The sequence below is a fragment of the Chelonia mydas genome, chromosome 20, assembly GCF_015237465.2.
Source record: "Chelonia mydas isolate rCheMyd1 chromosome 20, rCheMyd1.pri.v2, whole genome shotgun sequence".
NCBI lineage: Eukaryota > Metazoa > Chordata > Testudines > Cheloniidae > Chelonia > Chelonia mydas.
Window position 1 is genome coordinate 16,217,328 of NC_051260.2, and position 26,258 is coordinate 16,243,585.

Consider the following 26,258-nt stretch of genomic DNA (forward strand, 5'->3'; position numbering starts at 1 on the left):
AGATGCCCTGAGCCATCCAACTCCTACTAACTGATCTCCCTCCACAAACCCCTTTGTATCTCAGCAGCATGCCCCAGGCAGAGCCATGGTAAGGGACCTCATGCTTCCTGGGCAAGTTAAGTCCCTCGCTCTGTGGCCTCAACTTATTGCTTAAAAATATATTGCATGGACAACAGCCAGGTTATAAAGTAATAAAGGAAGTGACACCTGCTGCCTGGAAAGCGACTGCTGTGTCCCCCAAAGTAACATAAACAGACAAGGAACAGACCACGTGCAAAAATCCACACGGTGACAACAAAAGGCCAGACGCAGCAAGGCTTTCCAAGTGTTAATGCAAACGTTGCTGAGGCAGCAATTATGGTGACCCTCACAGGAGACGCACCGGGCGCACAATCCAACCTGTGCAAAGAGCAACCCCACGCACACCAGTACTGGAGCAACACCAGCTGAAACGTGTAGAAGAAAACCACGCCACAAAGATTAGACCGATCACAACTGTCAAGTGTCTGCAAGTGCTTGATCAACATTTCCTCCCATGACACAAAGTAGATAAGAGAAAGGGAAAGCACAGACAGAGGAGCAACATGCCCCCAGTTCCTACAGCAAGTCAACGGCAAGACAGGACCCAGGAGTCTTGACTCCCCGCCCTCATCCTGATTTAACTACTAGATCTATCCTCCCAGTGCTGGGATAAAACCCAGGAGTCCTGATTCTAACAGAACCCAAGAGTCGTGGCTTCCCAGGCTGCTGCTCTGACTAGTAGGCAACATTGTCACATTCCGCTTCTCCAGGAAACTTTATATATTCAAGAATGGAGAGAAGAAAAAATTCCCAGCAGGCGACCATCATGCAGAACTCGAGAGTGAAACTGACACAAGCCAACACAATGGAAACACAACGTTATTTCTCCAGGAGTTATCCAAACACAAGAGCTGCCCAGCAGACAAACCCAGAGAAATACTAGGTGAACAAGTGCGACAGGCTCAAAGATGGAGAAACAACTCCAGCACACATCAGCCTTCATTCCACAGCCCCCGCGGAGGGGCACTGACAGAGGGACAGAAGCAGGAAGCTATGGGGAAGTTAAACTGCAGAGAACTTCTGCAAGCTCTCAGTGGGGTTCTCTTGGCAAACGAGGCCTGCTGAAAGGGGGTCCCAGCACTCATTAGGACCAGGGATCTCTGATGAATGGAAGGTCTCTAGCTCCAGCCACCCCAGCAGTAATAACGTCTCAGCACCAGCAGAGAGAGGCTATTGTTCCACAGCCCTAGAACTACCAAAGCAGGTTGCAAAGCAGCAGGGATACGAAGCACTGGGGACCTGACTAGAGTGAATCTGCAGCGTGGCAGCCAGGCCGGCTCCACCCATCGCACAAAGCCCCAGGCTTTAATAAAGCCACTGAGCCCTTCTGTCCCACTCTCCCGCTTCTAAAACACCATCCACACATTAACCCTCACAACCGCTTGGGGAAAGTGAGACGCACAGATCTGCCCAAGGCCATATGGACGGAGGCAGAGATGAGAACAGAACCCAGGAGTCCCAACTGCCTGTCGGCCACTCTAATCACTTCCTTCTAATCTGGGAATCGAACCCAGGTGTCCTGACTCCTCGTCGGACTGCTTTAGCCACCAGACAACCACTAGCCCAAGCTACCTCCCCCCAGTTCAAGAAAGTTTGTACCCTGGTCTGCAAGTGACCAACACACAGATGGAGAGGGTAAAAAACAGCTACTCACCCTGTGAGAACCACCACGAAGTCCATCACATTCCATCCATTCCTCAGATAGGAGCCTTTGTGGAAAGCAAACCCTAAGGCGATGATTTTAATTCCAGCCTCGAAACAAAAGATTCCGATGAAATATGGTTCTGTGTCATCCTGGGGGAGAGAGGGGGCAGGGAAATGCAGACAGTGAATATAATGAAAACAGTAACAATCCATGGGGCTTCTAGAGGGCCTCAAAGCACTTGAGGGCCATTCATGAAACCTCACAAGCCACTGTGAGATGTGGGGAAACTGAAGCACAGAGAAGGGAAGGGACTTGCCTCAGGCCACACCATGGTGAAGCGGCAGGGAGGAAACAGAGGGGTCCTGGTTCTCAGAACCTGGCTCTAACCACTAGATCACATTCTCTTCCCAGAGCAGGAACAGAGCCCAGAAGTCCCTGGTTCTCTGTGCTCTGACTACTAGACTACACTCTCTTCCCACAGAGAAGAGGTTCTGTCCGAGAGGGGGTGGCGTGAATGTCAGAATGGATGTGAAAATAATTCCAAGAAAACAGTTTCGTTTCAGCTCTGCATGGTCTGGGGTACAAAAAGAGAGAAAGGGGTGAATGGAGATAGACAGACAGACAGATTACCAAAAATCCACCCCCAAGATTCCTAGAAGCCCCAAATCCAGTGGAATGGAAACTGTTGTCACTTTCCAGGCATTCCAGGCTGGCTCAGATTTTCATGGCCTGAGTAGGGAGGAATCTAGGACAAGCTGCTGCAGAGATAACACAGCCAGGGTCCGGTGGGACAAGGGAACTGAAGCAGTTGTGTGGGAGGCATGTGCCACTGTCCCAGCTCCCAGCGTAAAGGCAGAAAGCAGGACGTGAAGAGGACAGCTAGAAAGGGCGATGTAAAGGCAGCCCACTGTGGTGCAGAGGTCCAAGGGCTCAGCTGCATGAGGAAATTATCCCAGAATAACATAGGGTGTGAATTTAAAATGCAATAGCTATTCAGGAATAACTCCATGTGTGGACAAATATATTCCGGAATAAAAGCGTCCAGATGGGGAGTTATTCTGGTCAATTTCCCAACATACATAAGACCTAAGCGTGGCACTGCACCCCATATTCTTCACAGTGATGTTGGGATACGATTATGACATAATTATGATGCATTGTACGCAAGATAGGTCATGGGAGGTTTCATTGGAAAATTTATGATTTTCTGAATATGACTATCTTATTTGTATGCATATATCTTTTTTTGTATCTGAAGTTATGAATATTGACTGTGTATCTGTATTTCAAATGTAGTTACATCGGGGTAACGCCCACTAGAGAAGATGCTTTCAGCCTAGATAGTGGGTGGGGAAGGGCCTATTCAGGGCAATGGGCCATTAGGCAAAACGATAGGCCTTAGGAGAGTGGTTCTCAAACATTTGTACTGGTGACCCCTTCCACACAGCAAGCCTCTGAGTGCAACCCCCCTTATAAATTAAAAACACTTTTTAATATATTTAACACCATTATAAATGCTGGAGGCAAAGCAGGGCTTGGGGTGGGGTCTGACAGCTCACAACCCCCCATGTAATAACCTCGTGACCCCCCGAGGGGTCCTGACCCCCAGTTTGAGAACCCCTGCCTTATGTCCCACCTGGTGATGAGCCTTCCTGAGAACACTCCAAACAGCCTGTGAGTAATGGTTGCTATAACTCTACAAGGACATGTGATCAGACTACATAATGCTGGACTCCATCTTGGGATGTCAGTATTTTTCCATACACTGGTTTGGGAACCAAGCTTTGAAACAAAGGGCTCCTGCCATATGCAAAAGCTATATAAGGCAGGGAGTGACATCATCAGGTGGCCTTCACTCCCCACACAGGAAAACTCCTGGAAACAGCCGAGGAACAAAGACTGAACTGAGGGAAGAGCTGGACCCAGGCTAAAGGGATTTCTAGCATGTGAATGAAACACCTGGGGATTCCAAGCTGTAAAGCAAGTGCAGCTTGCCCCTTAAGAATCTGCAACCTACTTGTATCATCTCTTAGGGTGAGAATCTGCTATTCATATCCAATCTATCTAGTATATTAAGTTTAGTTTGCGTTTTTGTTTATTTGCTAGGTAATCTGCTTACATCTGTTTGATATCCCTTATAATCACTTAAAATCCATCTTTTGTAGTTAATAAACTTGTTTTTGCTTTATCTAAACTAGTGAGTATGGGAATCATAGATCGGGGCAAAGGTTGTTGAATATTCCTCTCCACATTGAGAGAGGGGGCGAATTTTATGAGCTTACGCTGTACAGTTCCCTGTGCAGCACAAGATGGCATAATTTTCGGTTACATACTCCAGAGTGGGTGCGCATCTGGGGAGCTGGGAGTTGCCTTAGCTGTAGCCTTCCTGTGCAGGGGGTGGTCAGAGAGCCTGCATGTAAATGTGGCTGGGTGTGTCCCCACCTGTATGTATGTTGGTGAAAGTGCAGGCTGGACGGCTTTGCAGCTTGTCACAGCACTGCAGTGTGAGAGGGAGCCCAGGCTGGTAGGCCAAGGGGCTCGGTGGCACTCCAGTTCCGGGTAGCATCCCGGGGGGAACACATCACACTAAGTATTGGAGAACTTAGATAAATCCAGATAAGAAAGAAAGAGAGGCCCACACTCACCAGTCGTTCTGACATCGGGGTCTTGTCTTCATCAGGCAGGTGCTGCTCCAGAGCAAGAACAATGCAGTTTGCTATGATAGTAGCTAAAATCATGTATTCAAAAGGAGTGCAGCAGAGTCAAGGAAAGCTCAGCTCTTGGGGTGGCCCCCTGTGAGTGCTGGGAGCAAGGAGGGCCCCTATGCCTCGACGACGGGAATCCCGCTCTCTCAAGGGCGCTGCTGTCTGTGCAGGATCATGTCTGTCCAAGGGTGTCTGCAGTCAGAAATACCCATGTCTCCCCAGTTCCCGGAATCAGCTGCAGGGGCAGATGAAGTCTCCAGAGCCCTGATCCACCCAGCCCCAGACCTCTCCCTAGCTTATCTCACTGTTCCATGCAACCCAATGAACTCTCCCCACGGACAGATCGTTGGACCACTCCACAGGGTCCTAATCCTAAGACTCCGCCTGCTTCACCCTGATTGATGATCCTCACTCTGTGCGGCAGGGGGGACAACTCCGCCACTCCTTGCTGACAGCCCAGGAAGGGGAGGCGAGCCCAGCTCTGCTGTTGGTCAGTTTAACTTTGTGCGTGTGAGAGCAAAGCACCATAGTTAAGAGCATCTGATACTGTTAATAAGCCATTATGCAGTTCAACCGTGTTTGGTGCAACCAAGTTTTGCTGTATTCTGCTAACATCACCCAGAGTCCTATTTTTCTGACACAACCACACCTTCCCTACTGCATAGCCATGCCTACAACCAGTGCATTCTGGGACAATCCAGGCAGCTATCCCATAATGCCTCAGCTGCCAAAGCAGACAAGGGTGAGTACTTTTCAGACATGATGGCTAAGGCTGACAGTCTGTCACAGAGGTCACGGCCACCTGGAAGGCCGTCAGAGCAGCGGTCCCTGGGGCCTCTGAGCAGAGGGTGACTGGGGGCAGTCAGCCCCCACTGCCAGTACTGGGGCTAGCTGTCAGTCCCTGGGGTCCCCCAGGGCAGCATGTCCTGGAGTCCCCCAGAGCCGCGGCACCTCAGGGTCTCAGGATCTGCTAAGTTTTAGTCGGGGTATTTATAGTAAAAGTCATGGACTGGTCATGGGCTATGAATTTTTGTTGCTCGTCCGTGACCTGTCCATGACTTTTACTAAAAGTACCCGTGACTAAATCTTCGCCTTAATGATGGGCAATGAGCCAAATTCTGCTTTCAGTTTATACCAATATAAATCTGGAGTAGCCCCACTGACATCGGTGGTGTTATTCGGGATTTATATGGGCAGAGCTGTGGTCAGAATCTGGCCCAGTGAGTGGATCGGGGGTGGCTAAAGGTTCGCTATAGGAAGCATGAACTCGCAGCTGAAGCCCAGGGGAGACGGGGTCTGTACCTGACTCTGGGAGGGTAATCTAGGGGTCAGAGCAGGAAACTGAACTCCATTCCTGGCTCTGCCACTGACTCACTGTGTGACCATGAGCAAATCACTTCCCCTCCCCACATGTTTTTGCTCCCTCTGCAAGAGGGTAGGTGTGGGGTTCAGAACCTTATCTAGGGAAGCTTCTGAGCATGCTTGGGATGCAGCATGCATGTGTCTCTAGTTCCCTGTCTTAGGTCCCCTTTCAAGCCCCATCCAACGCTGCGCCTCCACATAAAAGGGGTTAAACTGATCTCAGCAATTGACCTAAACACTGGGAAGAAAGCAGAGCTGTTGGAATATGCTGAACAGCTGGGGCTGGCCCAGTTCGCGGCGGGGGGCGGGGGCCTGGAAGCTTGGACTTCCGTGTGCCCCTTCTCCCAGCACTAGCACTGTCCGCTGCTGAGAACTGGAGCTTGCTGCAGGCCCTTCCTGTTCATCGATTGGTTTGTGGGGGAAAGAAGCCTGAATCAGTGGCCTGTGGGAGCAGATCCGACACCGGAGAAGTCAGAGGAGAGAGGGCTAGGAACATGCAGGGCAAGAGACACAGAGGGAGGGAGAAGGAAGGTGAAAGTCAGAGCCATCCAGTTCTGTGGATCAGTTAAATCTTTTGCATTAAACAAACACCCTGAGCTCTGTTCCCCAACAGCACACCCCCACTCCCACGCCACGCTCCTTCCCAGAATGGGTTAGTCACTCAATTGTGCCACCAGATTTCTCCTCCTCTTCAGTCTTCACACCCCGCGCCCTTCATTGTCTACGATGCAGAGGGACACCCTTCCATCCAGGGAGGGGTTCGGAGGAGCTCGTGGGAAAAGGGAGCCGGATTGCTTGGTTTGTACTGGCCAATGGAGAGGGATAAGTAAGATTAGGTCTGTGTCTTGGGGGAAAATGAGTCCGCTTCTGAAGGTGGGTGCTGGGGGATAGGTATGTGGGAAGAACGCTAGTAACAACCAAAGTTAATCCCACAATGGTCTAGTAATGCACCTTACTGAGCTAGGAATTAACTAAACCCTCCCAGAGGGGGGTTGGTGTTGTTATCACCATTGTACAGAAAGGGATGTGATCTGCCTATGTGGCAGAACCAGGAAGAGAACCCCAGACTCCTGAGTCCCAGTCTCCTCTGCTCTAGCCAGGAGAACCCACTCCCTTCCAGATCCCGCGGAAGAACCCAGGAGTCCTGACTCCCAGCCCCCTCCCCCCACCCTAACCGCTAGATCCCACTCCCCAAAATGAATCCTTCCTGTGCCATTAGACATCACTTAGGGCACAAACTATCCCAGGCCGCACTTTGCAAGTCCTCTCTGTTGTTAAGTCCCATAAGTTTTCCCTCTCTAAGTAGCATTTCCTGGAGGGACTGTTTTGGTCAGCCCCTTTCATATACTCCTCCTCTCCTAAAGCTGGGACTAGAACCCAGCAGTCCTGCCTCCCTATTCTAATCACGTGACAACACCACTCTACGGGACTGTGCCACATACAACATGTATTGGCTCTGATTGCTCTCTGGGGTTACTTCTAGTCACCCTTACAACATATTTTTAAAAGTCTGCATTAGACAGATATCACACACAGACATTTTAAAAAATATATTCACCCCAGTTGCACTCCATGGGTGAGGGGAACAGGTCTTCTCACTCACTCACTAACACTCACACACAAACAAAGTTCCTTTTCTATTTTTAATTAAAAAAAATCAAAGCAGCTTAGCCTTTAAAAGAAATGAAACTCCTGTATGAAGCCGCTGAATTGTATTTGACACATTAACTGGAAGACGTGAGGAGTACAACAGCTGACAAGCACCGCAAGTGGCTTGTTAAGACAGCAGCAAGGTCTAGGGTTTTCAGCCAGGTGGTTGCTAATAGGTTCAGAGGGGTCATGACCATCCTCCCTGTCTTTTTGGCTAGGAGAGAGGATTGCGGGGGAGAGTCCTGAAATCTTTTTCTCTTGAAACACAGAGCCACTGTATATAAAAAGTAGAGAACCACTTGACTAGTGGTTAGAGCAGGGATCTGGAAGCAAAGACTCCTGGGCTGCATTCCCAGCTGGGAGCGAAGTGGGCTCTCGTGGTTAGAGCAGGGAACTTGGAACCAGGACTCCTTGCTGTTATCCTGACTTGGGAAAATCACTTCCTTTTGCTGCGACAATATAGAGCTGAGATGTTACACACAAACCAAACTGTAACAGCAAACACAGAGCAAGCAGCCAACATTCCCACAGGCAGAGAGGCCTGAGAAACTGCAGTATAACAGTATTCAACGAGGGCAGCTCCTCTGTGCAGGAGCCTATTTCAGCACCAGGGCTAGCTCCTCACTGAGCTGCTCTGCTCGGCTTGGCCCTGTGACCCTGCAAGGGAGAGTTTTGCTTTGCTTTGGATGTGTTTTCAGGCCAGGCTCCCACCTTGCTGGGTCCTAGAGCCCGGGCTTCAGGCCGAGCCCGAACATCTACACTGCAATTAAACAGCCCCTGAGCCCGAGTCAGCTGAAATGGGCCAGCTGTGGGTGGCTAATTACAGTATAGACATACCCTGAAGGTCTTAATTCTGAGGGCGGAGGGAGAAATTTACAACATCAGGAGAAAAACAGAGCTTCATCCCTGGCTTCGCCTCCCAGGTCAGAGAGCCCCTGCCTGCCACAGCCTCCCTTGCTACCAAACTGTGCTATTAGGTTCCAGAGTTGCCAGCCCTACTGCTGAGGGCTGAATATTGCCCCGTGGCTTGGCTAACTGCACAATGTCTCCTGGGGTCCTTGCTCCCCCTGTGCCCATTGCCACCACCCCAAGCACTGGGATTGAGCTCCCTGCTCTCCAGCCTCCCTAACCTCCAGCCTTCCAGCCTCATGCCCTGCGTCAGCCTAGCATACAGCCCTTCTAAGGCTCCACAGGTCCCAGTTCATTTCAGCACCAAGGTTGTAGTCCACACCCTATGGTCTTACTCCATCCACCTGACCTTGAGTCTCTCTATCCTCCTCTTCAGGTACCTGCCCTTTGCTGGGTCCTTCCAGCCAAACTCCGCACTGCTGGTGCAGGAACCTTCTTCTCTGCAGCTCCAGCCATTTGGAACAGCATCTCTCTCCTCCTTTCCCATCACTCTCCACTCACCCAGCACCAGCCTCCTCCCTGTCCTGCCAACCCATCTCTAGAGCCCTGCAAATCTGCAGCTATCCACTTTATATCCACGAAGCATGTTTGCAGATCACGGATTAGATGCGGGATACAAATTTTGTATCTCCGCAAGGCACTCCCGCACTGTAAGCACTAGAGCGAACAGCCCCCCCTCTCCTCCCCACATATCATTCTACCTCTGCCTCATTGAAAATCACTGCTGGAAACTCCCACCCCTTCCCCACTTGTGACTCTGAATTCTTTTTCCTCAGCTGTTCTTCGGCTCCAAAGTCAGGATAATTAACTCTTTGAGGCCTTTTGGGGTTCCATGGGTGACAGCTTTGGGCGCCCCCTCCCCACCCTGTTCCCCCTCATCCCCTTGGCACGCAGCAGAGAGAGTTGTCTCAGCGAAGATCCATCTGTAAGTTTTGTCATTAAAAAATAAACTCAAATATTTTATGTCTCCACCAAGAAGCTTTTACTTTTGCAAACGGTATTGATTCAATCCTAGAGGCAACTGGCAGCTGTCCCAGGAGTTTAATCAATAGGACAGCACCACCCTGCAGAGTCTAGCTTCAAACAACCCCATCCATAGTTTCTACTCAGGTCTTCCGCAACTGCTGATCATTTCACGCTGCTCCCCAGTTTGAAGCCAGGTCTGTGGGGATAAGAGGGTTCGCTGCATCAAAGTGCCCCTGTGGCCTGATCAGGGCTACAGTGACCCCTTGGAGCTCTCTGCCATTACAGCCATTTGTCACTCTTCCAAGGTTTTGATTGGATTCTGACAGGGCCAAGGAGATGGGACGACAGGGAACCAGCAACTTGTCTCAGAGATCTCCACCCTTCCTGCAAAGTTCCCCTGGGAACCAGAGAACTAGAGGTGAAATTAACATCAGTTTGGGCAAGGCTGAAGCTGTGATGTCTTCCTCCTCCTCTGCTGAGCTGTCCCGAACCAGGAAGTCTCTCAGGAGAGAGCAGGAGGGAGAGGGCAGACAAGCAGGAGAGAGAGGGGGCATTGGGTCTGTCTTTCTGCATTGGAGAATGTTACTCTGACCCAGAGATATTTGGTCAACCTCATCCCTGGTGTTGAGTTAAGTACCCCACTGGGAACAGGGTTGGGTTGGGCCCAAAAAGAGCGTGGTTCTCCAAAATGAGAAGAGACGAGAAGACAAGTTAATGGGTAGCTACATTTACTCCCAACCCTCCTAGGATTCACACAATTAAAGCCAATTTCTGCTCCCTTTTCCCTCTAGGTTAACTCAGGATCACCACACAGCTTTTCCTCATGAACATCTGTTATTCCCTGGGCACATGGGGTTGACACCCTTCTCCTGAGCCCCAAAGGATCAGAGATGCCCTCCCGTGCGCTTTGCAACTGAGATTCCAAGCTATCCAAAGAGAGCCACCCCCTCCCCTGCCTCTGCACTGTGTCTCTCTCTTCCGGCTGCCAGCCTTTCCCCTTTTATGAGAAGCACCCCATGAGGAAACACATAAACCTGATGGCCTCTTGAAAAGAGAATAAAGGAGGGAAATGGTGCCCCCGACCACTGGTCCTGAGGGGCTGTTCCTCTGGGGCTGGGCCCCTCCCGCTCTCCTCCCCACCCACCCCCAGTCAGTGCCTGTGGCTGAGTGCCTGCCTGGTGCAGAAATGTGCATTGCTAGCACCAGGTCTCTCCGCTCCACACAGATCCTGCTGAAATGTATGTTTCAACCCCCACAGCAATAATTTGGCAAGAACTCAAGTTCCTGCACAAGCACTGGCTGGTACTCAGGCTCCTGGAGAGGAGATGGAACCAGCCGCTGGTGCCAAATGTGTAGCAGCTCCGTGACCTGAACTACAGGCCTCCGGAAATGGGACCGAGACTGCCCCGTGACTATCTCCTTCCTCATGCTCACTGGGGAGGCTTTGGTGATCAAAGCCACAGCCACCTCCAAAGCACAGCGTGGCCAATCAGCTGCCCTGTGCTGTTTAGGATTCAAACATACCCCAAATCTGATCTGCAGATCTCGGAGTGAGCTACTAACATCAGCATCGCTGCCCCCCGCCGTATGGGTCAGCGTCATTATCCCCATTCTACAGAGAAGGGAAGAAACTCACCCCCAATTTCACACAAAGCATCACTAAGAACAAAGCCCCAGCTCCCAGTTCCACCCCTGTAATCACTAGACCGGTCGAGTGACTGGAGTCCTCCCTCCCAATCCCCCTGCTCTCACCACCAGAACACACTCCCCTCCCAGAGTCAGGAAATGAGCCCAGGGGTCCTGCCTCCCAGCTCCCTGCTCTCACCATTGGAACCCACTGCCTTCCTGCAGGTGGAGAGGAATTTCCAGGCTCTGACTAACCAGGCCTCCTTCTTCAGCATTACAGTCTGGGGAGGAAAGTGGCCTCATTATTAGGCCTCATAAAGGAATGGAAAATACAAGGTCTGTGATCAGATGGGGAACAAGCGGAGTGACCCAGGGCTAGTCACAGGATTCCTGGATGGTGCTGAGTGAATAAGGTGGGTGAGGGAAGGGAAGTGAGTCCAGGTTTGCGCCAAATGCATCCCCAGAGAAGAGGTCTATTAACGTCACAGCCAGGGGCTGTGCACAGGCCTGCTGGTGCCACTACTCCACTGAAAGGTTCTTATCGAGCAAGGGAGGGAGGGGGAGGAGATGGGGAAAGATAGATGGATAGACACATAGATTGATAGACAGACAGATGCGTTAAAGGGGGCTCCCGAAGCGGGAGAGCACATCCCTATCACACGCCCTTTCACTGCTGCTGCATGGGAGGTCTGGGGGTGTCCATGGAGAAGAGGCACAGCTTCGGTGCCTTGGAAGTGGCTGTTCTGATTTGGGGCAGGAAAGGCCACCCCAAACCCTGGTGCTTTGGGATGTGGTGGCAGGTTTGTTTCCTGCTTACCCCTTTGTGCTCGGGGGCAGCTGAGCTCGCGAGGGCAGCCCGGCTGCGAGGACAGCCGTGGCAGCTGGTCTGAGTGGCACTAAGCGCTCGTCCTTTGGCTCTATGCTCCCCCCGGCCGCATACACACTTTTAATTGGCAGGACAATTTCAGTTGCTTTTCTCTGGCACTGCAGTTTCCGAGCTCGTCGAAGCTGAATCCAGACCTCCTCCAGCTAAGAGGAGGGAGAGAGGCAGCCAGGTCCTATCACGCAGCGCTCAGCACATGAGCTCTAGGAGCGGAGAACATGGAACATGCACTCGAGCCAAGGCATTACTGCAATTGCACATTTTCAGGCAGAAGGCTTTTTTAACCAGTGTGCTCAGCAATTACTTGGTGCCATTCCGATGACAGATAACTCATCCCAGGCTGCTTATCAAGCAAATGCCCCTAGTTCCAGCTCCTCAGCCTGCCTTCCCCAGGGTACCACAGCACCTCCGTCCTCAAATAACGCCACTCACAGACTAGGCTACCCTGGGCACTCAGACTAACTCTGGCCTGGCTAACTCTGCTGTGAAGACATACCCTCACCCTCCCCTCACTTCCCAGCCTCTATCCTGTTTCTCCACCCAGTTTCCCCAGTGCCTTCTCTTCCACAGCTCCCACAGCCTAGTACAGCCTGCCTCAATCTCCCTCTACTCCCCTCCCCGCTTCCTCCAGTTATCCTGTACTGGCCTCTGTTCAGTCCATCCAATCTCAGTGCAAGAGCCTTCCCCTCTGCAGCTCCTGCTCTCAGCATCACCCCCCACCCATGTCTCATCAGCTCTTCATCTAACTGCAAATGACGTCCAAAAAAAACCTCTTTCCTTTCTTGCCTGTGCCTCTTAATTCCACTCTCTATGCTTCTGGCCTTACAAATGCTATGATTAAGTCCCCATACAACGTCTCTGCACCATGGCTAGGTCACTTACTTCAGATTAATAAATAAATGATAATAATTTACATTTATATAACGTCTTGCTTCTGAAAGCACTTTCCAGATTATGGCCACATCCCCAGACTGGGTAAATCAGCAGAGCTTTGTTTAAGTCAATGGAGCTACAATGATTTATACCAGCTGGGGATCTGTTCCTATATAGCAGTTCAACCAGCACTGGCATGCACCCACTTCCGGGATGCTGCACCTTTTTCACAGCTGCACAGCAATACTGCACAGAGATCATCTGCCCAGCACTGAGAGGCAGCCACCTCTGAAATGGGACATGGCAGCTTTGTAACAGTCACAAAGCAAAGTTATGTAATAATTTAGGTCAGGAAATTAAAAAGAATCCCCCATGTGCAACTGAAACAACATGGAAATTTCAGGCAGAAGGTAACCTCCCAAAATGCCCAAGACACCAGAGATAACACCCTTGTCTCTTCTAGGGGGGTAAGTGCCATGGGATCGGACAGAATTCCAGCACCAGGCCTTAATGAAACATAAAAAACATCAGCACTTGGGTTTACCTTGGAGGTTTCCCATCCACATATTGTGTGGACTCAACTCTGCTTAGGTTGCAGACCACATGGGATTAGGCAGCAGCCCCTGCCTGTTGGCCTAATTCCCACCTCTGGGTGTTCACAAGGCTGGGAAGACTGCTGTCGTGCTGCCTATTATGAGGACAGTTAGTTCCAACTTCTCAGAGGCTGTCCTGTGGCTCCAAGTGGAGTGGGGTCAGGAAGAGATTTAATCAGAGAGAAGAGGGAATGACAGAGGGAAATATCTGCCCACTGGAGGAGTGAGGAAATGGCCAGGCCTGGCTGGATCAACCCGCATGGGTGGATTTTATCGGGGTGTACGGACTGCAGAGGATGATGCAGTGCAAAGTTGGCTGCCGCTGGCTGTAGTAGGAGAATCACCAGATCCCCGAAAGCAGCCTAAAAGTGTGTGAGGGGAGAGAAAATGAGAGACTGGGGGAAAGGGCTGGAGAAGAGAAAGAGGCAGGAGAGAGAGAGAGAGAAGATAGAAGAAAGAAAAAAGAATTGAGAGAGGGAGCACATAATGGAAAGAGGGAATGGGGGGAGGAGGAGAGAGAATGGAAACAGAGATGGAAGAGAGGGAGAGAAAGCAAGAGGAGGAGACAGCAGAAGAAGAAGAGAGGGAAGTAGTGGAAAGAGGAAGAAGGCTCACCCCATGGCTGCTGGCTGCAGAGGAAAAGCTCCTGCCAGATCACGTGTGATGCCTACAACTGTCTCCCTCTCATTAATTTCACTATCAAACAAGCCGCGGTATCACAGCCTGGATTCCTTCGTGATGAAATATTTAACTAGGAGGAACCCAGCCGAGATCAAAGATCCTCGTTTACAGCGGGACCCCGGGGAGAGTTACACAGAAGCCGCTGCTGGGATTAACCAGAGGGCACACACCTCTGCCACGCAAAGAGGAAACCAACCACGTCATCAGGTTCCCTGCGGGTCAGGGGCCAACGGCAGGAGATTCCTGGCCTTGTTTTCCTACGGGGGTAACATATGGAGGGGGCGGGGGCCGAGCCACCAAGGTACACGGGCCTGCTGCTGTACAATAGGAAGGGGCCTAGATACCATGGGGATGGGCATCACATAGCTAGCTAGACAGGTCAGGCTCATATTAAGCAACCTCAGGAGTAAGAGCTGGTCCTAGATCCCAGGGAATGTTCCAATGTGTCTGCAACAGAGAGACAAGGAGACATATGGATCAGGGACAGTGAGAGAAGACTAGCCTGCCACTGGTGCTGGGCACAGGCAAAGAGAGCAGGACAGTGACAAGAGACAATCCCTCCCCACGGGAGTCAGAGGGAAGGGCAGAGACAGCCCCTGCACCCCCCGCCCGCCCAGTGCAAGACAAAATCTACTCGTGCCACACAACCCACAGCTACAATTAAAGCCAATTTCTGCTCCCTTTTCCCTCTAGGTTAGCTCAGGATCACCACACAGCTTTTCCTCATGAACATCTGTTATTCCCTGGGCACATGGGGTTGACACCCTCCTCCTGAGCCCCAAAGGATCAGAGATGCCCTCCCGTGCGCTTTGCAACTGAGATTCCAAGCTATCCAAAGAGAACCACCCCCTCCCCTGCCTCTGCACTGTGTCTCTCTCTTCCGGCTGCCAGCCTTTCCCCTTTTATGAGAAGCACCCCATGCGGAAACACATAAACCTGATGGCCTCTTGAAAAGAGAATAAAGGAGGGAAATGGTGCCCCAGACCACTGGTCCTGAGGGGCTGTTCATTCTTCACCCCTGATGACACACACAACAAATGGACCTTTGTCATGCAGAGGTATGCTGGTTTGGGCTTGGATTTTTGTGTGTGTATCACAGCATCTCCTACTCAGATTAAACTAAAGAGAACCTCTCAAGAGAAAAGTCACGTACTCACAGATAAAACATCTTTCTCTGTGCGGCTAACACCCTGCTAGGCTGCTAGCATCAGGAGAATCTGCACAAGCCCATCTGGTTATCACTGCGTCTGCGAGTCTCTCCGCTCAGGGGGCGAGTTTCACCGTGTGTGTCTTTAGTGGGTTTCAGTCTCTGGTTCTCCTGCGCTAATGCTAGGCGGCTGGGGTTTGAGTTCAGAACGAAAGACATGTTGTGAGCTAAAGTCAGCTGAAGCCAAAGTGAGTCATTCCATTGACTTCAGTGGGCTTTGGATCAGGCTTGTCACTGAAATGTTAAGAAAAGATATTAACTGAAAGGCCTCAAAGAGGCCCTCCCTTCTCTCATACCTTAACAGACTCTATCATCTAGAACCTAAAATTATTTCACAAGGATAGAATGACAAGCCAGGAACAGAACCCAGGAATCCTGGCTCCTAGTCTCTGCATTAGACCCCCACTCCTCTCTCAGAGGTGGGCAGAAACCCCCAATTTCCAATCCCCTCTTGCCCCAATCACTAGGCCAAGCCTTCTCTTAGAACCAGAAATATAAACCAGGGGTCCTGACACCCTAGGCCCAGCTCTAACCACTAGCCTACACTCTCACCACATCTGCTGGAACTGCTGGAGGGGGTAGTAAGATGTTCTAGCCAGAACCATGTTTATTTATTTATTTTGTATTTATTCTGATTCCCTAAAATGTGCCCAGCCGGGAGCTCTGGGTCTACAAACAAACTCTCCCACTGAAACAGCAAGACAAGGTGGTTAAAAATGGGGGCCACTGTCCAAACTAACCAACTCTACACACAGTAGCCTATTCAACTACCCGCCCTACCACTCAACTATTGGGGAACAGTGCTACTGGACAGGGTGAGGGGGGAGTAAATTCACACTAACTGCAAAAGTGGGGACCCCTCAGTGAGAACACCCCCCCCCGCCCACACACACACACACACACACACACACACACAGAACTGACTCCAGTTTAAAGCACTAGCTCCACGGCTTCAGCTGATCACAGTGAGATCACGGGAAGAGAGAAGAAAGTGTAGAACTGGGCTCAGGTGAGGAGGAAGGATCAGCTGCTGTTTGTGGAAACAGGCCTGTTTTGAGGTCAACAGGCTACAGCTCCGCAGAAGGAAGGCACCACAAAAGTGCAAAGGATTAATTATTCATGGCTATTACAGGGAAGATGATCCACCCATGGATGTGGCACGTGGACACAGGCCGGGTGGGTCATTTGTGCACAGCACCTTCACGTCAGTGAGCGAGAGAGCGACACACACCCTGCAAACAGGGCAGAGAAAGAGGGAGGCTACCTGCATCCCCGATGCCTGCGGAGGGGGTGGTTCTTTTGTTCCGTTCCCATAAGAAATCACTGCGCCAGCTCTCTTGTCTTGGAAGCACACACAGAGGGATTGCTGGAGAGCAAGATGAATATGCCGGCCAGGGCCATGATCCTTTTATTAAAAACACAGATCAGGGCTGAAATATTCAACCAACCACTAGCAAGTATACCAGCGGGAGCAATTCTACAGCAGCTGGACTAGATAGGAAGGGGCCTCTCTCTGGGGACTGCGACCCTGATTCTCCCCTCATGCCCAGTTTTACCCCATGTTAGCCCACTGGCTTCAGTGGGATTCTCCTGATTTACACCAGTGTAAATGAGAGGGCAGTTATGTCATATGTAAAAATGCCAGGCCAGCATTGGTGCTGGCTTCAAGGGGAGTTAGACTTGCACAGGCCAGGTCCGTTATGTTTCTAACCACTGGCCCCGAGCAGGGGGGCTACAGCTACCTATTTAAAAGCTAAGACAGCATCTTCTGTTTCTCTAGCACCTTGGATCCCCACGTGCTCACACAGGGACCACTCAGCCACCTCAGACACCTGAGACACGGCCGCTGTTTAACAGCCATACAGAACACTGAAGTTTGAGACAGGACGTGAGAAACCCTACTGCACTGTGAAGGGTTTGGACTGTGTGTGTGAGAGGTTCTCATCAATTCCAATTTTGCACTTTATTTATTGTCTATCTATGGGATGTGTCAAGCCCCAGTCACAGTGTCACACTGTGAGGGACACATCATGAGACAATCCCTGTTCCAAAGAAGTTACAGAGTAACATTTACAAAAGCACCAAAGTGACTTCGGAAGAGGGCTGGCTAGAAAACAGGAATTCCCTTTCAGAGAAAATGTCCAAGTTTCAGAAATTGTTTTCCTTCTGTGTCAGGACAAAACCAAGACCTTTCCGAACTTTTCCGAACTTTGCATGAAAAGCCATAGAGAAAGGGGCTCACTTCCTTCAGTAGCCAATAGCCCTGTGGTTAGAACACCTATATGGGATGGAGACAATGGTTCAAGTTCCTAGTCTGTCTGATTTAGACCAGAGGCTAGAACTTAGATCTCCCATATGATTACCCTCACCCTAAGGTTGTACAGTCAGTCTCTATCAATGAAAACTTAATTACTTATATAAAGCAGAACAGCTCCAACAGGAGAGACTGAAAGGGACTGGTTCAGAGCAGTGATTTGACGCTGGATTGCCCACTGCCCTAACCCCTCGCTACTGGCTATTCTGGGATGGTGGTTTCATTCTGTAGTGTCCAATATGTTCTCACAAAATGTTTTGGTTTTGATGAACTGGCATTTTCCAGCAGAAAAGCTTTTCGTTGAAGAATTCCCAACTACCTCCAGTTAGGAGTCTCAGGCCCAGGGTTTAAACGGTATTCAGCTTTTGCTCTGTTCAGCATTGCAAGGCCTAAGTGATTTAGATGGCCAAGTCCCATTTTCAGAAGGGACAGGCACTCGGCACCTACGTCCCATTGACTTTCAAAGACTTAGGCTGTTAAGTGCCTAAACCATTTTTGAAAGTGAGCCTTAGGCTCCTAAATCCTTCAAGTGCTTTTGAAACTTTTGCCCTCAGTCTACAGATTATGGCATTTTATTTTAACTAGCGTAACAATCAGACCCCAGTGTGAGCTAATCCCAGATCGACTTCACTTTGGAAATCAAAGTGCTTAAAAAAAGGGCAAAAAATGCCTCAGACCAATTCGCGCAAAAGTGTAAAATGTAATAACAGTGAATCCTTTAAGAAAATCGGAAACCACTTCCAAGGCAAGGCCCTGGCTCTGTGCACCAATCTTTATGGTTGTATTTCAGACCCAGATTTTACTCAGAAGAACAGATGGCTCCACTAGTCGTTAACCAGACACATGGGTCATCAGCAATGTTTGAACTTACAACAATCAGACTTGTAGCAAAGGCCACTTGAGCAAGGGAGTAGTACCATTAGCTAGTGGCAGCAGTAGGCTGTTATCCTCAAAAGATGACATGACACAAACTTGGCTAGTAAATTTGCACTAGGATTAAGTGGAATGCTTCTTGCTTCACTTTTTAATCCATTTTATTGTCCACAAAAAAATGGCTGACCGACGTCTGCAGCCTCTTCTTCCCATGTCCTCAGGTGACCAGAAATCTATACGTATCCTTACCTGTGTACACCCTCCTTGCTACCATCACCCTTAAACACCAGAGGGTACTATGGAAACCTACACCCACTCACTACAGGTATGGAGACAATCCACTGCGCAAACAATACCAAGGCACCTACAAATGCATCAGCCCCTACAACCACTAATGAGGTACTGAAATCCATATGCATGTTCCTCTTCCCTTCACCCTCTCCAAAGGTGTGTTACTGAATTTCAGACACACACACACACACACACACACACTTCCCCCTACAGACAATGGTCATTTATTAGAGAAATCTATAGACACGCAAATTCTCAGCCCACAGCGTGTAACAATACGCGGTGCACCAGTACTCAGCTGTCACCATGTTTAACAGAAACATACTCCACCCAAAACCAAACCCCACATCTCACAATTACCACAGTGTACTCAACATCTGCCATCCAGTCACACAACAGGCCTGGTAACACACCTAGGAGGCTGCACACAAATTCTGTCCTTCACAATTACACATCCAACAAGCAGGCTAATGGGTTCACCTACGACATATGCACAGGGAGCTCTCAGTCTGCCTCCTGGGGGCTCACCTCTTTTAAACAGAGCTAAAGGAAATGTGAAATACAGATCTTTATAACTACCGCACTGTCAGGAACAACAGATGAACACAACTCCAGGCTAGTGGGCAGCTGGGGTAAATGCGGGCCTGACATAAAATGGAACCTGAGCGGTGTGTACACAGACCACATGAGCACCATGAGATTACACCTTGACACAGAGGGGATGTCTACACTGCAACTAGACACCTGCAGCTGGCCTGTGCCAATTGACTTGGGCTTGCGGGGAGCAGGCTTAGGTACTGTTTACTTTCAGTGCAGATGTTTGGGCTCAGGCTGCAGCCTGAGCTCTGGGACCCTCCGACCTTAGAGTGTTGATCCACTCCAAGCCGGAACGCCTACATCACAATTAAACAGCCCCTTAGGCCAAGCCTCAAGAGCCCGAGTCAGCTGGCATGGGCCCGCCGCATTTTTTAATTGCAGTGTAGACATACCCAGAGTCAACACCAACCAAAAAATACATTGCACAGACACATGCATACCAAGAAATACACCCAACACTGCCACGCCCACACTACCTCTTCTGTGGATAATTCAGCACCAGGGCTGTCCATCACTCACATACAGACATATATATATGCACATACTAGAAAATCCACCTAAACATAGACACACACTCACATACACACCAGAAAATGTGTACACATTTACACAAGTGCCTCTAGACACAGATTCTTGCATACCCCAACATACACCACAACATACACACACAAACCCCATGCAACCTAGTGCCAAGTTTTCTAAAGAGCTCAGTACCCAGCAGCTCCCACTGAGAATAGAGAACGAACACACACACACACACACACACACACAATAACAACAGGAGCTGCTTGGGTGCTGGACTTGTGTGAAAATATGGCCCCAGTTGTGGTTACTGAGCCCCTAGACACTTACACAACGTAGACACTGAAACAAACAGCCTTCAGAATTCAATAGATGCCACGTACAATGAAGCAAGCTGGGACAGCAGATCTGAGTTTCAGATGTCTATGACTGACCTGTTCCCAGACAGTCATCACTGCACCACCCCGATGGCTCTTTTCATAGTGCAGTATCTTTGATGGTCAGATGTTCCTGTGGTATTGTTGTACCTTATATTTTGTTACACTCCCAATCTGTGTCCTTTTTGCTAACAAAAAATGAAATATGTACCTGGAAAAAAACCCTCATATACGTACAGAGGAAAACTTACACAGCCCCAGACACAGTAACACTGCGTACACCTAGATATGGAAAAATCCCATATACATATGCCCAGTACAGCTACAGACAGAACCTCCCCAGCCCCAGCCCCACCGCATACACCTAGACCCAGAAGCACATATTCCTCGACACTGCAACACCTCCTAAACGTAGACATGGAAACACCCATAGATACACACACCCCAATGCACCTAGAAAGAGATACACATCTGTCTTAGGCATCCAGACATGGAAACACAAAATCCTAAACACACGTGCACCCCATGCACCTACACACAGAGACACCTCAAACACCTAGACACACACAAATTTCATATACATACACAGGATAACACGCATCCACCTCATACACCGGCACACAGAAACAGACTGCACACACCCTTTCACATAACTCCTTCTGTTGTAACCCAGCCCCAAAGGCAGACAAAGGGGCGGCAGGGAAGCTGTTTTTTCCCAATGCAGGACACTCGGCAGCAGTTCAGCTTCCCATACCTGGCACTACATGTCAACATGTGCAAGCATCCCAGGACAGCCAATCAAGAGATGCCAGGCACTAATTAACCAGAGTGTGTGACCAGCTCATTAGGAAAGTGCTTTGAGATCCCTGGGAGAGAGGCAGAAGAGAAAGGAGAAGTGTTGCTCTTGGAGGACTTAGCCTGGGGGGAATCTGCGTGGTCTCTGTGTATGTGAGAGAGATTATTAATTATTATTACGAATTAGTAAAGTGCAGCAATGAACAACACCCAAACCCATACAGCCATTCTCCTCCGCTCAGAACTGTCTCATTCCGTTACTATTACCTCCCTTCTCTCTGCTCTGACAACCCCATTTGCTTTTTCCTTAGTCTACAATATCCACAGACCGTAAAAGATTTCCAGCCTGAGGGCCTGGCTGGCTCAAGAGAATGGCAGATGGAGCTTTCCGCCACAAGGGTACCAGTGTGAATCCAGCCCTGGTCAGCAGTGCCTGAAGCTGACCACGCATCTGACATGGGCTGGGTGGCCTGTGTGAAATGAGCATGGTGGGTCCCAGTACGGTTCTCAGTGGGACAGGGATGCTCCATGTCACAAAAGTAACCACATCAACTCTCCTGTTTGGTGTCCTGGTAAAGAGGCCAGGTTGTGAATGAGCTGGTGAGACTGAACTCCCCTCTCACTCTAGAGCGCAGCTGACGCACATGGGCAGGGGGGAGTGTGTGTGTGTAGGTGGCATTGCCACACCCACACTACCTCTTCTGTGGATAATTCAGCACCAGGGCTGTCCATCCAGCCATTTAAATCGCTGCCCTCACCACCCTCTGTCTGATCCCATAGATTCTGGGCTGACTTCAGGATCGGGACTAAAGGTCAGTGACCCAAAGGGATATGGCACATGGAACCCAGGATCTCCCCTGAAGGCAGCTGGCAGGCAAGACCTTTATGCCAAAATTAGCATCTCATGGAACTGATACCCTGAACTTTAGAAACTTGCTTGAGAAGAAAGCAACAAAACCTGTCTCAAGCGACCACTCAGCAGGGTGACAGAAATCACAGGAGATGTGGTCCTGTCAACCTCAAGTAATGCTACCAAAAGCAGAGCCACACTGGTGTGAGGGGAGTATATTTGGGACAGGCTTGGGAGTCAGGACAGTGGCGTGTGGCCAGCCTGCCGGCTATGTACTTATCTGGCCCTGCTCACCATTTTATCGGAACACCTTGCAGACTTTAATGAACTTATCCTCACAACCCCCAACCCCTGTGAAGTAGAGGAACACTTTAACCCCATTTTACAAATGGAGAAACTGAGGCAGGGAGAACTGACTCACCTGAGGTCACATAGGAAGTCAGCGGCAGGATCAGGAATGAAACCCAGATCTCCTGAATCACCGTCCAGGGTCTTATGATAATTTATACTGCAGTAGCAACTACAGACCCCAGTCAAGTATCAAGACTCTGCTGTGCTAGATGTTGGACATGCATAATGGAAAGAGGGTCCCTGCCACTAAGAACTTGCAATCTACGCACAAGAGAAGAGACCGCAACGGGATGCAGCAAACCGATGGGGGGAGGACTATTATGTTCTGAGTTTGTTCAACACACAGCCCAATGGGTCCTGGCCCAGGACTGAGGCTCCTTGGTGCTACCGTAATACACCTAATAAATAACATACAGCGCCCAGCCCCCTGAGGTCCTGGGCCATGACTGAGGCTCCTGGGTGCTACCGTAATAATAATCATGGTAATACAATGAGACAATTATTATTAGCACAATAAGCAGCAGTTACGGCGTTACGACAACCATTGCTTGTCCTTAAGCTTGCCTCATCAGCCTTCAGTCCATATTACAGACTCTATTACAGTATGTGACAAGTGAATTAAGGGAGGAGACACAACATGACAGAACCTAGGGACTAATCCTGACTTCACTAACACATTGAGGTTGCTCAACTTGCCTCTTGGCCGTTATGTAGCATTTTTATGCTTTGCCAACATTGACCAATCAATCCTGTCTAGGCTCCTGGGAGGCTGATCTGTATAATTATTTCCCCATTTTACAAATGGGGAAACTGAGGTACAGACTGATCAAGGGCCAGAATTTCAAACATTTGCCTCTTCCACTGCGGCACCAAAATAAGGGGCTACGTTTTCTAAAGAGCTGAGAGCTCACATGCCACAGTCTTCTGAAAAGTTGGAGCACAGCTCTCTTTCAAATCTAGGTCCCAGAAGTCCTGACTTCTAATCAGACGCTCAGACCACTCGACCACAGCAGTCTGTAGCAGGAGTTCTCAAACTTCATTGCACCATGACCCACATCTGACAACAAAAATTACTACACGACCCCAGGAGGGGGGACCAAACCCTGAGCCCACCCGAGCCCCGCCGCCCTGGGCAGGGGAGACAAAGCCCAAGCCACACTGCCAAGGTGGAGTGGCTAAAAACAAAGCCTGAGCCTCGCCATCCAGGGCTGAAGCCCTCAGGCTTTGGCTTTGGCCCCAGGCAATGTGGCTCGGGCTTTGGCCCTGGGCAGTGGGGCTCGCGCTTTGAGGCCATGTGGTGCGGTTCGGGCTTCCGCCTTGGGTCCCATCAAGTTTAATGCCAGCGCTGGCAACCCCATATAGGAGGGGCGGGGGAGCGCTAAACTGGAATAATTTTTCTCAAGCTCCCAAGTTGTTGGAGGATCTGAGAAAAAGGAGCCCAGGCCTAAACCTAACCCCTATTACCATCCTATCCGAGCACCTCCCAATCTCTAATGCCTTTATCATCACAGTGCCCCCTGAGGTAAGGCAGTACTCTTACCCCCCCCCATGGAGAAATCAGGTGCAGAGAGGTGAAGGCCCAGATCCTCAAAAATATTTAGGCTTCACTGAAATAAATGGGAGTTGGCTGCTTAAATAGCTTTGAGGATATGGACCTAAGTGACTTGCCCAAGATTACATATGATGCCCGAGATAGCACAGAGGCTTGAACCCCACTCTCACAAACCCTGCCGTGGGGCCCCAAGCCACAGCACCAGCCTTCCTCTTGCCACAGTGCTGCTGGGTCATTGCAGAACCAGCCCCTCAGGTTTTGCCAGATCCAAACCAGAATCACCCCGATTCTATTCCTATGCAAATATTCAGGGAAATATCCACACACCCTGGAATCAGCCCATCTTGCAGAGGGTCCAAACTACTATCCACCAGTGAGCCTGCTGCAGGGACTGTACTGCCCTTTCGCGAGCCTGCCCTCCGGCCAGCTTCCCATCAGGGTGCGCTCAGGCAAACTCACAGTTCCTCTGGAAGAAAAGCGCCTTCTTCCACACCAGGGCTTGCTGTGCCAGTATACTAACCATGACTGACACTCCTCACTCGCACTGCAGGGACTGGAACAGCTGCGGCAAGGCAATGCACGATGCCTGGAGACTCGTGTGAAATGCAGCGACACGGAGTGAGTTGTTACCTTCAAACCAACAACAACAAAGAGAGCGAGAGAGAGAAAGCCACCGAAGCAAAAGCGTGTCGGAAAAAGGGACGCAACCCCTGCTAGCTTCATTGCAACGCAGCCCCTAGAGCAGCAAAGCTAATGGGGACACTGAGAGCTGGTTCGTAGTCTCCATTTTGTAAAGGAATCCTGCTCCCATGTACGGACATTCGGGGGTGGGGGCTGAAAGGAGGGGAGTGGGGGGACTAGTGACAAAAATGTTGCATCCGTCTCCCCAGCCCACACCCTGCTGCTCACTCTGTGGCTAGAGCAGGTGGCTGCATCTCCTGCTCATCCTGGAAAAAGACGGGGAAAGGGGTAGCTAGAGATGGTGAGTTCTCTCCTCTTGACAGGTAACTTTTAAACACTGGAGCTACATCCGCCCCCCGCCACCCCCATATCTTCTACTTTGGAGAAAGGGGCAGCTGCGCAAGTTGTTCCTGATGGAACCTGAGGCCCCATGAACCTCCCCTACTCCTAGGAAAAGCTGCACCCCCAGCACTTGGATCAGCCTTGTTGTAAGACTCAGAGGCCATCTGAGCAAACCTGGGCCCAGCGAACCATTCTGCATTACTAATAACAATCCTTTGCCCTCCCTCGCACCTGCAGTCTGAGGATCTCAAAGCCCTTTGAAAATACAAAAGATTTAAGCCACCTTGAAAGGTCGAGAAACTGGGGGATAGAGCTTACTTAGGGCCATGCAATGAGACAGTCCGAGAGGTGGGAACAGAACCCAAGAGTCCTGGCTTAGCATGCCTGGCTTTAAGCACTGACAACACCAGCTCACAGGCCTGCTAAAGGAGCCCAGGTGCCCTGGCTCTCAGACCCCTGCCTTAAGCACTATAAACAATCGCCCACAGGGCCCTGAAGCTGTGGTTCACCATTCCCTAATTTAAGGGGTAGGCCCAGAACCCATGAGTCTTGTCACCCAGTTCTCTGCTCTAACTGCTAAGTAACACTTCCTCCTAGAGGGAGGAATACAATGCAGGACACCTAGCTCTCGGCTCCTCACAATAACCCCTAAATAACACGCCCTTGGAGCAGAAAAGAGAACCTGGGAATCCTGACTCCTAGATTGCTCCCCTGACAGCTAGAACACGCTGCCTTCCTCACAGGGCTTAGCTTCAGGACTCCCACCTCCTTGCCTGCTGCTTCAACCACTGAACCATGCTGGAAATGGGCAGTTTCATGCTGTTTTGACTGAATTTTCAACAGAGATTTCGGGCTCCTTTTAAGCCAAAGACTCAGAGCAAAGCTGCAGCAGGGGCGAGAGGATGCGATCCTCGCTTCGGCTGGAATGGATGACCTGCCCTTGCTGAGTCCTACCCAGTGCTGCTTTTGTAATAGCAAAGCTGAGCCCCTCGTTCAGAGTGGTAACAATAGCCTGCAGGTGCTATGGATCCCATGACCTGACAAACGTCGCCCCTGCTAAATCTAAGCTGCCACCGGCTGTCTTTCCACCCGCAGATGGGACAGTCCCCAGAGGCTCTTCCTGATCAGGATTCGGGGGAGGGGGGTGAAGGGGAGTTTTAATTTTTGCAATCAGGGAAAACTCTAGAGGCAGGTAATTCTAGGCGCTGTTTGCCTCAGCAGAAAGCAGCCTCTGAGAGGACTGTATGCAGCTAGCAAGATCCAGACACTTTTGCATGTCTTTGAGGCTCCACCTCCCGCTGCTGCTGGTAAGGACAAAGCTGCATCCTCTCACAGGAAGTCAGGCGCAGGAGTGTGATTTCAACCCATTGGCAGGACACTGCGGCTTCACCGGGAATGGAGTGTGGCCCACCCAAATATGCCAACATCCCAAGAGCTGCTGGAAAAGCCAGCAGAAGGATGGGTCATTGGCTTAGGGACCAATTACTCCCTTGAGAGTTATGGGGCCCGATTACTCCTTGGAGAGTTATGGG

The 26,258-nt window shown here is 50.3% G+C and overlaps 1 protein-coding gene across 18 annotated transcripts in view; it reads right to left on the reverse strand.

Moving 5' to 3' along the window:
- CACNA1A (calcium voltage-gated channel subunit alpha1 A) overlaps positions 1-26,258 on the reverse strand; it is a 157,322-nt gene that overhangs the window by 118,183 nt on the left and 12,881 nt on the right. For all 18 annotated transcript variants that reach the window (XM_037887956.2, XM_043532900.1, XM_043532892.1 and 15 more), the window contains exons 2-3: positions 4,372-4,477; positions 1,736-1,875 (exon numbers count right to left, since the gene is read on the reverse strand). In XM_037887956.2, the coding sequence (XP_037743884.2) occupies positions 1,736-1,875; positions 4,372-4,477 (246 nt within the window). The remainder of the gene's footprint in view (positions 1-1,735; positions 1,876-4,371; positions 4,478-26,258) is intronic.